We start from the raw sequence: 15,029 nt of genomic DNA, 5'->3' as shown, positions 1-15,029 counted from the left end.
GTAGCCGCCATGTTTGGTCATTCATAAGATGGAAGTAGGCGATGCCTAAGTGTTTTCGTTTTCAAAGACAAAGCAAAATTGGGGTTTCTTTTAACTGCAAACTAGTGAAAATAAGCAAAATATGCTACAAAATGTTTTTTTTTTTAGGTTATTTTAAATAATTTTATTGAGAAATGAAGACAATTATACTATTTAAAGTTTCGTCTTAACCCAACTGCTTTGGACACGGGTGTGCTAAAAATTTTCAATTAAATTGTAGTTTCATGGGGATTTTTTATTTTAAAGATATTTTCATGCAACAAATTCAAAATTTTATATCTGAATTTTTGACTTAGTCGCCATATTTGGTCATTTGCGAGATTTAAGTACACAAGACTCTTAAAGTGGCCAAGTTTTCAAAATCGGAATTAGATGTTTATTGCAATGCAAACTATTGAAAATAATGCAAAATGGGCTTCTTCTTTTTTTTTTTTTCCGGAAAATTCTTAATTTTTTTCTTCAAAAATGCAAAATTTTTTTCTTCAGAATATTATTTTATCCTCATTGGTTTAGACGCTAATGTGGCTAAAAACTGTCTATTTCATCTAAATTTTTGTTTTTTGCGGATTATTAATTATTTATAATTACTTTTAATGCAACAAATTCAAAAATCTATCATCTTAAATTTTTCGCATTGTTACCATGTTTGGTCATTTGCAAGATGGAAGTAGACAAGACTATTAATAGCCTAAGTTTCCAAAAACAGAATTGGTTGTTTGTCTCAATGCAAACTATTGAAAATAACAAAAGGCAAAAAGTTAGTTTTTCTTTTCTTTTTTTTTTTAATTATTTTTTTGAAAGGGAAATTTTATCTGTATTTGATCCTTTTTGCCTCGGAGGCTTTGTTATAAGCTGAAACTATTTCATCTAAAATGAAGGTTTCCGCTGACTTCTCATTTATTTATTTATTTATTTTTTATTTTAATAAATCAGAAACGCATTTTAACTTGAATTTTCCATGTACAAAAAAAGTATTGAATAACTTTATTTTAGAATGTGCGAAGTCCTATTCATCTATTTTTTAAATGAAAGTTGTAATAACTGCCCCATCCCCCCTCCAGTTTGTGTTTCAAAACTTAGCGACAGTGGTGGCCACTAAGTTTTTGGAGTCTAGTGGCCACTGGCCACTTAGAAGATTTCCGAGTCTTGACCTTTACTATGAAGTTGCTTTACTTCCAAGTATAAGAAGTAATTGTGTTTTTTTATTATTATTATTTTTTTTTATTTTAAATCTTGAATATGTTCTTATGCAATGCATTTTCAATAGATGTCGGATATGTATAAAATAATATTTTAAAGGGTTGCAGTTTTATTAAATCAAACAGTAATCATGTTTTTTTTATTTTTCAATATGTACCTACGTAATGATGCTTTTTTAATGTAAAATAATTGTATTTTGAACTTGGTTGTAGTTTTGTTGAAAATCTAACATGAAAATTCAGAAACGCATTGTAATGGTGCTTAGATAGAAGCTTACAATACAGAAGGAAGGTTTAGCACAGGCCACGATTTGGTGCTCCTATTTTAACCCTCATTGCTCCTATTTTTTCCCTTAAGTGCTCCTATTTTTTTTATCTTGAGGTTGGCAGCTATGAATGCTCATGAGACCCTTAGCCTTCACGGCTGTGCAAGTTGGTACAAGTTATTTTGAAACCCGTGGAAAGGGTGCTTTTTGTTCCAAGGGAAACTCATAATGCATTTTTACTATTTTTTTTTTCAATTGACGATTTGAATCTGTGCAAATCAAATAAGATTGAGAAGCAAACTTCGGGGGTTGGTGAGCGTCAGCAAGCAGGTTGCGTAGCCCCCTAGTATTGGAAAAAATAAAAATGACTATTTCATTCTTTTATCAAATTTGTATTTGAAATTTATTAATTTTGTAGCAGAATTATCAGTTATTATCACATAAAAATTTTGTACAGCACAACTTTACCATGTAGCTTGAGAATAAACCTTAAAATTTTTTATTGTCAAAGAAATTAGACCAGGGCCTCTTTTCAGTTAACACTAAAAACTTTTCATGTAAAATGATATTCATTTCATGGAAATGCAGCTCATGTTGTGGTGTTTTATCTTTGTGAGAATGCTAATGTAAGTTAATAATATGTTACAAATAAAGATGTAACATTTTCAGAAACATATGACTAAAGATGCCCCGAACATTTAGTTGGTATTCAGTATGCTGCATATTCGGTGGACAAACTAAACATTTGGTTCTGCCAAATACTTCAATATTCAGCTACTGAATAGTAAACAAATTTAAATGCTCGATAATTGGCATGGTGGTAACACAAACTGGAAAACCTGAAAGTCAGGGAATTCTCAGGGAAATTTTAATTTCTGGAAAAAATCAGGGGATTATCATGATATTTTTAAAATGTCTCAAAATGTCAGGGAAAAATATAATTTTTAACCACCAAACCTCTGAAGTTTCCCCTGATATTTCTTTTCAAAGCTTGTAAATAAAAGTTGTTTATTTTCATTAAAACCTCAATCCAGAAATGTTTAACTGAAATTTTCTAATTATTTTGAGTGCAATTTTTGAAATATCACAAGTTAAATGATGAACCAGTCAAAATTCAATTAATAAAGCCTAGTCTTCCAATTTTGAATGTTAATCTTACTGTTTTCTTTCTTGTTTTCTGATGTAAAAATCTGCTGTTTTTCCTCATACTTTTCAAACTAAAATCTACTGCTTGCCACAGTTATAAAATCAGGGAAATTTTTGGAGCTAAATCAGGTAATTATCAGGGAACTTTTTTTCCAGGATTTTGTTACCACCATGATTGGCAAACAAATATATTTTATTTTTTCATAAATTAAAGTTACAGAAGAGTTCCTTTTATTTATTATCCAATTAATTAATTTATTAGTAACTATAAAACCTAATTAAAAAAAATCATTCTGATAAAAAGTTTGAAGATTCTTTATCAATTACCGCAGAGACTAAGGTACAAGAAATTCACTAAAAGAGATTGTAATTTAAAGATATTTTCGGCGACTTGCATTTTGTATTTGTGTAGAAGGTAACTGCAAGATTCTTTATTTATGGCACAACATGTTATCCTGATTAACAGTTATCAAATCATGCGGAAATAAATTAATTATCTGTGTATGCAGAGTTGCAGACAAACATAAACCAAATTAGTCGTTTACTAAACAAATTTGTTCTTGATTTTAGAATGATTTATTTAAAATTAATAATTATATTTATATATAATGTAAATGAATTTCACATGTTAAATGGAAATACATTTGTATTTTCCAAAATAGATAAAAATTTTCTCTTTCAGGTTGGTTAAAATTCAAATATTACAGTTAAAGTTTTTTAATGAAGCATTTGGTATTCGACCAAATATTTGGTTCGAATTTTAAGCAAATTCGGTAATTGGCAAAATATCGTATTCGACGCTTCTCTACTTATGACATTGATAAAAAGGTTTTCAAATTAATTACAGCCCCTTCTAAGCAATCAACAATAGGTAATCTTTTCAAAGTACAATTGAATTAAAGTTTGAATTTTGTAATTGCTTTTCCATACTGTTTTTTTTTTTTTTTTTTTAATAATCAAAGAATAAAGACTTTTAACAAATGGATACTTTTAAGGATATGTCTTCTTGTTTGACTTAAATTGAATTCAAATAATTTTGCTTTATTGAATCAGCAGCTTTGTTAAATAAAAAATGTTTAGAATTAACTTCAGTCATATAAACTGGTATATATCTATATGTTACTGAAAAATAGTTTTCAAAGAAATTTTTATATTCAAAGCGATCAGTTTCCAAGTTTTTCGAAATTTTATGCAGTATTTCTGAATTTTAAATTAAAAAGCATATTTTTTGTGTATTGCTTTTGTTAACATAAAAGTGCAAAATTCCTAGAAAGTATCAAACATTTTCTAGAGCTAAATGAACATTTTTGTATAAAAATCTAAAACTGATTTCTTTCTGTTCCCAGGAAACATTAAAGGGCTACATAAAGGTCATGTCTTTATTGAAATTAAGGCAAGTAAGTGTTTTTGCTCAGTGAGATGCGGCAGATAAATCATTGTGATTTAGTGCTCAATATATGCCTTACTTTTTGTTTTGTTTTTGAACATTTGTCATAATTTTATCCCTTTCAGCATCAGAAAAGTGCACTTTGCAGAAGTGTTGTTGGTGTCTTAGTGGAAGTTATTTTTTCCACCTGGCCTTTTGCAAAAAAAAAAAAATTTTTTTTTCAAAATATATTCAGCCAGACAACTACATGGATTTGAGGCACTCACATGGGCGTAGTCAGGATTCCAGTTAGGGGGAGGCAAGCATAGGAGCAACAAGATAGTGGTTTTTAGTTGCCCCTTCCCCTGTGTGGACCTCGGAAAAATTATTTTGAAATGATAATCCCCCTCTTCCCTTAAAATAGCATTTTATAACGTGGCTGGAAAAGGGCTTAAAAAAGTGGCTATGGACATTTTTTGAAATTGAAGTCCTAAAACTGCAATTTAAAATTGTCTTTGGATACATTTGGAGACAGCGTGGGAGTCAGTCAGAAGAGGCGGTTGCCTCTCCCTGCCCTTATCTGGCTATGCCCATTGTCACTCATGGAAGGATGGTATAAACTTTTTTCTCCCAGAAAAAAATTGAAACTTGGTTCTTATATATGTCGAGAGCGCCAAATATAATGATGCGGCTCTAATTTTTAAAACATTTGTAAATCTCAGTGTATCAGACAGAAACCAGAAAATATCCATGCTCGTTTTTAAATATTAGAACTAAATTCAGACTTCTTCACACTTGGACACCAAACTTGTCATAAGAATTTAAAACTAACACTATTTAAGAAAATTACCAATGAGTACCAGAAAGTCTCATAAGTGTTGCTTAGTCAATGACTGAGAATTATGCCATTTTTTCTTTGAAAACAAGTTTATACTGTTCCCTTGTCGGTACCAGAATGCATGTCAACTGTTTCTGAACCAAAACTAAGGAGATATTCAACTATAACCTGCAATAGAGCTAAGCATTGCATGACATACAATGTGTGTGTACAACTTGCTGAAGTAGTGAATTACCTGTATAATTACTGCACCAAAAACGGATATATTTTGCTAATTTTCTCTCTGATATTGAAAAATAATTATCATCTCTGCTCATAAATTCATCTCTAATTTATTATACTCAAGAATCATGCAAGTTTTATTGCTCTGCCTTCCATAAAGGGGAAAAATACCCCTTAAAACACCCCCGTTGAACATTTCAATAGCATAGTCTGCTCCATGACCTCTGCGGTTAACATTAATCAATCAGCACAGGGATGCCCATCCCTTTTAAGAACAATGGTGCACCCCCTTAAATATCACCCCCCCCCCCTTAAGAAGGAAAGTATTGTTAAAAGATCCCCGGAAAATTTCAATGGCCCATCCTTCGTCATGACTCCTCTACTTGGGCATCCCTGAATCAACAGTATATTAATTCCATTTTTCCATGCACAGTGTCGAACTTCTCTCTTCAACCATGAACTATTGCATCAAGGTCAAGTACTTTGTAGTTCCGTTTTCTTAAAAGCAACTTAATAGCAAGATTTTAGCAACAGACAATTGGTAATTTTGAAGCGAATGAAACATTGCCAAAAATTTATGTGTTAATTAGTATCTCTTAGTTAAAGTTGTAGAAAAACGAAATCTTGCTAAACATAACAGGAAAATTATGAATCAATGGATAGCTGGTTTGATCGTCAATTCTCTAGCGTTCGGAAGAAGTTAGGCTGACATAGATAGCTAGCAGCATAGATTGATACTCGCTTTTTAATAGTATTAGTTTTTGAATCGACTTGAGCAAATGATGGTACGCTGTTACTTATATGGCAAGTAACAAGTAACATGGAGAATCATGCAAGCAAAACTAACACATTTCTATTTTGTCATGTAAATAATGAAAACCATGGTTATCTTGTCTCTGACTTTTGTCGACAAGGTATGGTTTTTTTCCCTTTCTTGCTGTGTACAGATTTGATAATAATGCATGGGCTTCCATATGCAAAATTTTAAGGGGGGGGGGGGGAGGGGCTCAGATACTTTCCCCATGGTTTAGCATGGTATTTTCCCCATCGAAACTGATTTCAGTACAGATTAGAGCTATTCAAATTTGAAATTGTTAATGACTTATTCATTAATGGCTGGAGAGAAAATGTTTTTACATTTTTGCAAAGAAAAAAGTTCTAAAAGCAAGGAAGTTCTAATTTCTAAGGGGGGGGGGAGCCCTTGAGCCCCACTCCCCCACTTGCCCCCCCTCATATGGGCGCTCATGCAATAATGTATGTCTTAAACATATTCTGATTTTCTTATTTTTTTTTTTCCAGCTTCACTGTTGTTACAATCTGGAGAGTGGCTTTCCTTTCTCAAATCGGTAAGTATCCTATTAGTGCAGTAAGAATCAGATGCTGACAGAACTAATGTCCAATTTCAAAAGGAACAAAAATCTAATTGTCTATTATTTGTAGTAAGAAAATCAAAACTCATCCTCAGTGGTAAGCATTTTTAGTTAAATAAAGTAGTGAGGTAGGATAAATCTTCCATGTAATTGTTTTGAGACCACTCAAATTTTCTCCATTAAGAAAAAAACTTGTGTAAGTTCTGCAAACTTGTGAAAAAAACAAATTGCAGGGTTGTATACCCAAAGGTGGGGTTGACATGAAGTCTAAAATTAACCTATCAAAAATCAAGGAAGGAACTAATCACCACTTAAAAGTAAAAAGCTGTAAGCCATTTAAAGCAAACATAAGAAATAAACATACCTTTGCTAAAATGTGTAAGTATAAGCAACAGCGTTAAACATAAAAAGCACAAACTCTTAAAAAAATGCAGACTTTGTTCTTTTGTAAGATGTCTTTGCATCCATAAACTCACTTTTTTCTTTGCATTGAACAAGGAATTTCTTGTAACCACCCAGCATGTGGCTTCAATTTTTGCATACTTATCGCTGCACTGGGGCAAGTGCGATCTTTAAAAGTGCCTTAAAAGAGATCTTAAAGCTTCTGCTTGTGGTTTAATTGCCATAATATATGCTTGAAAACCTTAAGAGACCTGAAAATAAACCTTAAAAATTTGGTAAATGTGCAAGATTTTTTAACAGAGCAGTATCCTCCTGAAACGGATCTTTGAAAATTAGGATATGCAATTACCTTAGCTCACTTTACTCAATGTTTATTTTGTTCTTAAACGATAAATCCACCATTCATCATATGAGGCACAGAGTTTTTCTTGCTCTTCATGCAGATATACAATGAAGGTGATTCAAACTTGTGAACAGGGGTGGCAAATAGGGGTGTTTAGAGCGGGTGGTCGCACCCCCAAATTTTTTGACTAGAATGATAGAAAATGGGTGAATTCAGTTTATGTAAGTCGGAAGTCAATGTTCAATAAAAAAATCTTGCTGGTTCTCAGTAACTATTTGATGAAACTCGACACATTTCCAGACTAGAAAAAGTGTTTTTCGTTATTTGGATGACGACTTAGAAATTCATGAAGTATTTTCTGGCCTTTTCAGAACATAGAAAGCTGATCGAGAACCATGGTTAATTTTGACTAAAGAAGACATTTCCTCATATAGGTTAAATATTTCATACTTGTGTGCCCAGTGTAACGATGGTCTGTCAAATATGAGAGGCTTGTACAAAGTGGTGTGGCTGCAAGGTTTTCACAAGAAAATTCCTTGGTATTTTACATTCACTTTTACGCTCATTTTTTAAGTGTATATTTATTCAATGATTGTTCATCGCTTTCTTCTGCTAGAAACACGTCTCAGCTGCTCAATGCATTATATGCTTGCATGGAAACTTCTTAAAAATGCATGTGATTGCTGAATAATAATAAAAAAAAGTATCAACAAATACCTTTTATGAGGCTCTATAATTATGCAATCTCGGAGTGACACAAGGTGGTCTTCAAGAGTTAAAACCATAAAAACATTTCTTCATAACTTCAAAATGATTTGATGACTGGAAGAATTACTGCAAAACGATTCTTTCAATTGTGAAAAAGCTCATGCCCTTTTAGCATGTATCACCTTTTTGAATTTTTATTCAATTTGTATTGAGGAAAGTTTTTGAAAAATGCTTTACTTTATCAAAGCATCTTCAATCTGCTACCCTTAATTTTCGGACTATTCAAGCCACAGTTCAATCTACAATTGATCTGTGCGTACATACTACCATAGTTCGATCTACAATTGAAACTGAAAATAGATTTTATATAGATGTATATTTCAGTCAAGGGTAAAACTCTTCAAAACAATTCTTCCTTCGAGCCAATTTTAAAAAAGTGAAAAAAAAAAAACCATAACCCACATGTCAAACGTTGATTTTTTTCATATTTTGTATGAAATAATAGATTCAGTTTCGATTGAAATTAACACAAGATTTGATGATAAATATTTTTCCATATGGTTTGCTCTATATTATCTCGATTGGATTTTGAAAACAAAATTAAATGTTTCAATCATGACTAAAATTTTTAGCATGAGGCAAGAAAAATTAAACGCAATATACCGACAATACCGATTATCACATCCAGAGACTGCAGTTTCGCCCATGTTATGGACTCGTCATTCTGGAGTACTGAATAACAGGTGGAGGCAGATGACATCTCATTGAAGCTGAGAGTTCCGACAAGACTAGATTATTCAATGATGAAAAATTAAGCCCTTCACAATTTTTGAAGTTGCCTGGGTGATTTTGAAGAGCAAGGTATAAAAAATGTTTTCATACAAAACTTTGCTACTTCAATTATTTTTTAACTATTCCAATCAGCTGAGCTAGTAGAGAACGATTTTTTTTTGTGTTTTAGGAGGTTAAAGAATTATTTTCGAAGCACAATGGGCAAAAAATTCAAACGAAGTCATACATGCTAAAAGGCATGAGCTTTTTCACCATCTTTTCTACTTAGCTGTACTGGCAAAACTGCATAACACTGGGCACTGATAGATTTAGCAACACGATTTCCCACTCTTCCGACATCCAAAAATCATGCATTAAAACTTTCCCAAAAGGTATTATAACTTTAGTATCGAGATGTTTCGTATGATAACTTATTAGAAAGTGAATCAAAATTTTAATTGTTTCTAAATACTAATTTTTATTCATATTAAACTGATTTTATGACCACTTCCTGTTAGCTAATGGGTGTTTGTGACTGCACTGTGGTAATACATATTTGAGAAGTTCGATCCCCCAAATGAAATGCTGAAATGCCATCCCTGCTTGTGAAAGTAGTGAAAAATGTTTGCATGGAAATTTTTTGCGGATTTTGGCTCTCAATCCCGTGGGATTAATCCCGCTTAATACCATACAAGAATCAGGATCGGGATTTTGCAATTGGAAACCCTAGTCCCAAAGTACAAACGTCCCAAGGTACAACACTCTCCCCTACATAATAAAAAATATGATTAAAGAGAGATTGTAAGTAATCATTTGATTTAAATCATTCCAGACCTTGCATTTTTCACTGTTCATCTTTTTTGGTATTTTACAGGGCTCTGCTTGATTTGGCGAGGCATTGTCGGCGACACTTTGTGGATATCATACCGGTTGTAGAGTCGGATAAAGAAGTTACAGCTGAAGACGTTGGTCAATCTTTGCATTGCCTTGTGAAAATGTTTTCGACAAAGTGAGTATTGCTGTTGATTCCCTCTAACATTACAAAAGGGCTGTCTAAATGAAAATTTTCCTTTCCCAAAAGACTGAAATTCCATTTTAACAGCATTTACTTCTTTTTTCTAAAATAAGTACTTAATTATTCATGCAAGAATTCTGAGAAGTAATGTATCTCGACGTAATGTAATTTATTAGCTACATGGCAGAAGTGCCTCTATTAGAGACTCTAAATTCTATTATTACAATATTTATAAAACACGAGCTACATGAATAATAATGTGTTGCCAGTTTTGTGTTTAAAACATGTTAATACATAACTCTGATTAAAAAACTACAACACAACTATCAGATGTCCTACTAAAATTCTAAACATAAATCCTGTTTAAAACCTTAGCAAGCGAAATGTAGGCAAATGGCCGACTGTATTTTTCAAGGACCAATTTTATTGAGCAATTGAGGAGAAGTGGCTTAATTTGCAGCCATACCTATTGCAGACTCTTGCTCTGTCTGTCAGTGTGAAATATATTGTTTTACGTTATTTTCTTAACCCGGGAGAATGCGCGCTTCCTGGGCAAAAGTTAAGACGTGCGGGGGTCATTGAATGACCCCAGATCAAAACCCAGTCATATGCTAATAAAAACATTATTTTTTGACTTGTTTCTGGTAAAACTGTATTGTCATATAATTTTCGACATTAAAATTGAATTTTAGACATAAGTGTGATTTATAAATGAGCTTTACATTGCACTAATAATGAAAGCATTTCTACATTTTGTTCTTTAAATCAAGTTCAGACGCACAGCAAATAATGCTTTATGTGAGTTTTACAAACCTTATAACAAACTATAATGCTGTAACTGGTATTTTTGATGCATGAACTTGTAGAATTAATGCTAAAAATGTTTCTCTTTTTATTAAAACTAAAAAAAAAGAAAAAAGAAATCGCTACATTCAAGGCAATCTCGTCTCACATTTCTCCATTTTATATCATAATTTGCAATAAAAAAAATCAGAGTTATTCATTTTACTTAAAGAATTTCATTTCCATCCTTTATCAACTGTATCATATTTTCTGAAGTTTTCATGGTCTAAGAATTTCTCTTCTAAAAAATCTTTAGCTCCATATTCTTCATTGATGAAACAGTTATTTAATTCAATTTCAGCAAAAAGTGTTCGAAAACGACCTATTTCTTTCGCGTATAGCATTGGTATTACTATTTATATGAAGTAGCTTTAATATTGAAGGGATATAAACGAAATAACCATATTAGTCATTCAAAATAGTTGGTCTGTAGATCAAACAGTAGAATGCACATGATCATTTAATGACCCCAGTAACTGACCAAACTTGTTTTAGTGGAGCACATATGCCCAAATCCGTTCAAACTGCTACCGAAAGGTTGGGACCAAACTCAGCTACTGATAAGAAGTACCAGTGGCTAGTTTTTTTGGCAATTACTATTTGCAGAAGCTTTGGGTCATAAAATGACCCCTGTGCATCCTCCCAGGTTAAAAGGACCAGCTATAAAAGTTATGATTTTAATTTGCTCTTATAACTTTGAAATGAGGGTTTTAATATTTTTTTCAAATTTATATTTATTAGCAAAATAATGTAATATTTTACTACACATGTATGTATAATTCAATCTGGTATATAGTTTTTGAATCTTTAATTAAATAAAAAATTTTCCATTACATCTGAAGTAGAGTTTTAATAGAATGCTTTTGGCCTGCTCCTTATATTGTAAACATTCACATAATTCATCTAATCACTCCTAAATATCATTGCTTTTCAAATTTTAGCTGCTCGAGTATATCCCGATAGTCCAATTTCTTCTGCAGCTACTTCAAAAGTCAGCTATTAAATTATGTCTGCTAAGTTAATAATTCTTCTTCAGGTTGTAGGGGTGATTGTACAGGGCTGATAATATCTTCAGTCGAAACAAGCATAACTTCGTTACTTGTATCAACGGAAAATAATGTTCTGCAAGAAATCTGGTATGCATTGTATCAGACTGGGTCTTCTTGTTGCAATATTTTATACTTTGAAAAGAGTATTTTAAGTTTAAACAAGCACTAAAAGCTATATCCTCGATTTTTTTTTTGCAGAAAAGTTCAGGTTGGACCCAATCTTTCCAAGAAGGTTCTTGCCTCAAAAGAAATGATGTCGCATTTACCAATGTTGCTGTCTAATTGCAAGATCTTCCTCTTTTTCGACCCAGCTGCTGAATCACTTTCCATGCTGCCTCTGAGTTATGCCTTTGTGGAAGATACATCTCGGGTAAGTTTTCAGTTTGCATTTACGCACACACACAACACACTTTATACAAGGACAAACCAAATATAAGTGTAAAATATTTTTTAAAAATTTTATTACATAAACCCAAATCTACATACACAAAGCGATCAGTTTTTATATTGCTTTCTTTGATAAATATTTTCTACAATATATTGGGGCAAGTTTTTGATGCCATCAATGATAGCAAGAAGAGGGGAGGGAGGGGGGGGGAGTGCAGAGCCAGTTGCACACAATCACTTCTACCCTTGAATAATTATTAAACCGCTATCCTCCTAGGTCTTGTTTGAGTGATCCAAACATATGGTTGTCACAGGTGATAAATCTAAACTTAAACTGTACAGAGGGTGTCTCAGAAGTGCTCAATAAATTTCCATAACTTTCTCCTTCATTATAGCGGCAGTTTGCGGGTCGTGCATTTTTAGGAACGATGTCACATATCGGTTGCCGACTTCGCTTGTTGGGATACGTAGGTTTTGCTTCATCCAAAAAGCGACAGTAATTGCATTAACCATTTATTGTTCTTCTGCAATAATATTAATGATGGCAACAATGTTTACTGCAGTGATGCTTTCCTGCATTCTCTTTCATGAGGCTCGTTTTGCACAGCTCCAATTTCTGCCACAAATACTTTAACCCACTCAAACACTTGAGTTCATGAAAGTGTTTCTTCAACAAGCTGTGTGTGAAGCAATCTCAAAATTTCAGGAAGTTTGGTGCCCACCTTAGCTACAAATTTTATAATGATGAGTAGAGACGTACCGAGTAGCACTTTGGCCGAGTAGCCGAGTACCGAGTACTCGGCCTTTCACTACTCGGCCGAGTACCGAGTTACCGAGTACTCGGCCTTTCACAACTTGGCCGAGTTACCAAGTACCAATTATGTTTTAACAAGAACCACCGACACACATGTGATGAATTTTGAACTTATTGGAATAGTAGTATAGACCTCCTTGTCCATATAATAGTTTTTAAAATTAAATTCCTGGTGAAATTTAATTATGCATTATATAAACAATTTTGTTTGTCAAAAATTTTGCCAAAAAATGATTTTTAAAATTAAAAATAAATAAATAAAAGGTATGGTTAATCAAGTTGGAATTAAAACAAATTACAGTAAAATCCCTCTAATGCGGACACTAACAGGACAATTTTTTTTGTCCGCAATAGAGAGGTGTCTGCAGGACAGGGGTTTAATAATGTTATTTGCATTGGAACTGGGGAATTAAAAATTGTCCGCATAAGAGGGGTGTCCGTTAGGAGGGGTTTCACTGTATATCAATCAATTATAGTTCTAGTCTGCCAAACATAAATATTTTTTTAAAGGAGATAAAACAAATGTGCAAGAACACTGCAGACACATGTTCCCCCCCCCCCCCCTTACAAGGAATGTCTTTTTCAGTGCATAACATGTGAGCTAGAGAAGGTAAAGACATTCAACAAAAAAATCCAACTTTTGTCGGATGCCTTTAAATCCACGAGCTCCCATTTTGTGCATAGAAAAAGGAATTCCTTGTAACTTCCAAAACACGTATCTGCAGTGTTCCTACACTGTGCTTTTAACATTGTTTTATTTCCTTTAATTTTTTAAGCAAAGGAATTTTTATATTTTTTATAACTAATTTTTGTTTGTATCAAATATCCATTTTTAATATAAAAATTCCATATTTTCTATACTTGCCTTTTTTTGCATAATTTTTAATAAACAAGTTTAATAAACTTTGGGGACATTAAAAGAAAGATTTATATCATTGAAGCATAACAAACTTCATTATTCTCAAAATTTAAATTTGACTTATAAATTTTAATTGTAAATTTTTGCAGAATATAATGCTTGCCTTTTTTTTAATATAAATTTTGGTATCTGTCTTGGACAATATTCAATTTTTTGCAACTACTCGGTATTGGCCGAGTATCTGATCAGAATTTGGCCGAGTACCGAGTACTCGGCAAATTGGCCGAGTATGTCGAGTACCGAGTAATTACCGAGTACTCGGTACGTCTCTAATGATGAGTTACGCAACAGACGTGTGCACCGTTTGCTTACTCATGGTGTACTGAAACAGCCCATTACTACATGGTTTACTGAAACAGCATCCACAAAAACCCTTCTTCAGACAGTTGTGCCAGCTTACTAGCTAAGCTTTTTCTCAGATTTATTAATAACAGCAGTGTTACAGGCAAATTACCATTTTTATTTGATTTGCCTACATACAAACTAACCCAAACACAACATCACTATTTTGCAGGAGTGTGTAAAAACATTTGTCTTGGATATACAAAAGCTGGCACTCCCACCCTTATAACACTTGTAAATAATTATAATGGAATTTTTTAAATAGAAATACATTGTTTGCAGAATTAGATTCTACACACAATGCAGTAATAAACTGAAAAACCTCCTTTTTTTAACAGGTTGAGCAAGATTTTGATTCTGGTGCAAAAGATCTCATGTTGGCTGGGTGAGTTGTTTATGTGCTTATTAGTATCTAACATTTTGATACACAAATTCAAAGTCAATTTTTTTGATGTGTTAGTTAGGTTAGGGCTGCAAGTAATCCCTTGTCAATGCAAAATATTGTGAGTTTTAAGACAAGGAGTTGTAGTGAAGCTAAACTAATGTAAGACAAAAGCTCTTAATGCTAAGTGTTGCAATCAAAATTTTCTTTTAGCTTGTTTCATAACAATATGTGTATTGAGTACCGTATTAAAATTGTCAGCATGGCTAAAAACCTAGGGATCCATGAGGTGTTATTACCCCCAAAACTTTTCTGGGTGTTCGTCTGTATAAAATTTTAGATAATTTTGAGATACTAACATTTTTGGATAATTTACATTGAATTAAAATTAAATGAATATTACTTGGATGGGGAAATTAAAGGATTGGTTTTCTGCTTATTCAAATCAATGCTTTGATTTCAAATTAAGTAAAATGATACTATTCAAAAGTATTCTTTCTCTATGAATCTTTATGTTTGGCACATTTCTTAACATGTGTAAGATGTGTGTTTTTATAATATGCAAGTTATTATTTTGTTTATTTTTTCAAATTAAGTTGTATTACTTA

At 32.5% G+C, this 15,029-nt stretch overlaps 1 protein-coding gene across 2 annotated transcripts in view; it reads left to right on the top strand.

Annotated features, from left to right (window-relative positions):
- LOC129216191 (uncharacterized) overlaps positions 1 to 14,438 on the top strand; it is a 38,370-nt gene extending 23,932 nt beyond the window's left edge. For both annotated transcript variants that reach the window (XM_054850372.1, XM_054850373.1), the window contains 5 exons: positions 3,997 to 4,047; positions 6,376 to 6,422; positions 9,545 to 9,679; positions 11,776 to 11,947; positions 14,378 to 14,438. In XM_054850372.1, the coding sequence (XP_054706347.1) occupies positions 3,997 to 4,047; positions 6,376 to 6,422; positions 9,545 to 9,679; positions 11,776 to 11,947; positions 14,378 to 14,428 (456 nt within the window). In that variant the 3' untranslated portion in view covers positions 14,429 to 14,438. The remainder of the gene's footprint in view (positions 1 to 3,996; positions 4,048 to 6,375; positions 6,423 to 9,544; positions 9,680 to 11,775; positions 11,948 to 14,377) is intronic.
- Positions 14,439 to 15,029: the final 591 nt, after the last annotated feature.

This window comes from Uloborus diversus, chromosome 2 (assembly GCF_026930045.1).
Source record: "Uloborus diversus isolate 005 chromosome 2, Udiv.v.3.1, whole genome shotgun sequence".
Lineage (NCBI taxonomy): Eukaryota > Metazoa > Arthropoda > Arachnida > Araneae > Uloboridae > Uloborus > Uloborus diversus.
This window is presented reverse-complemented; position numbering and strand designations above follow the sequence as displayed.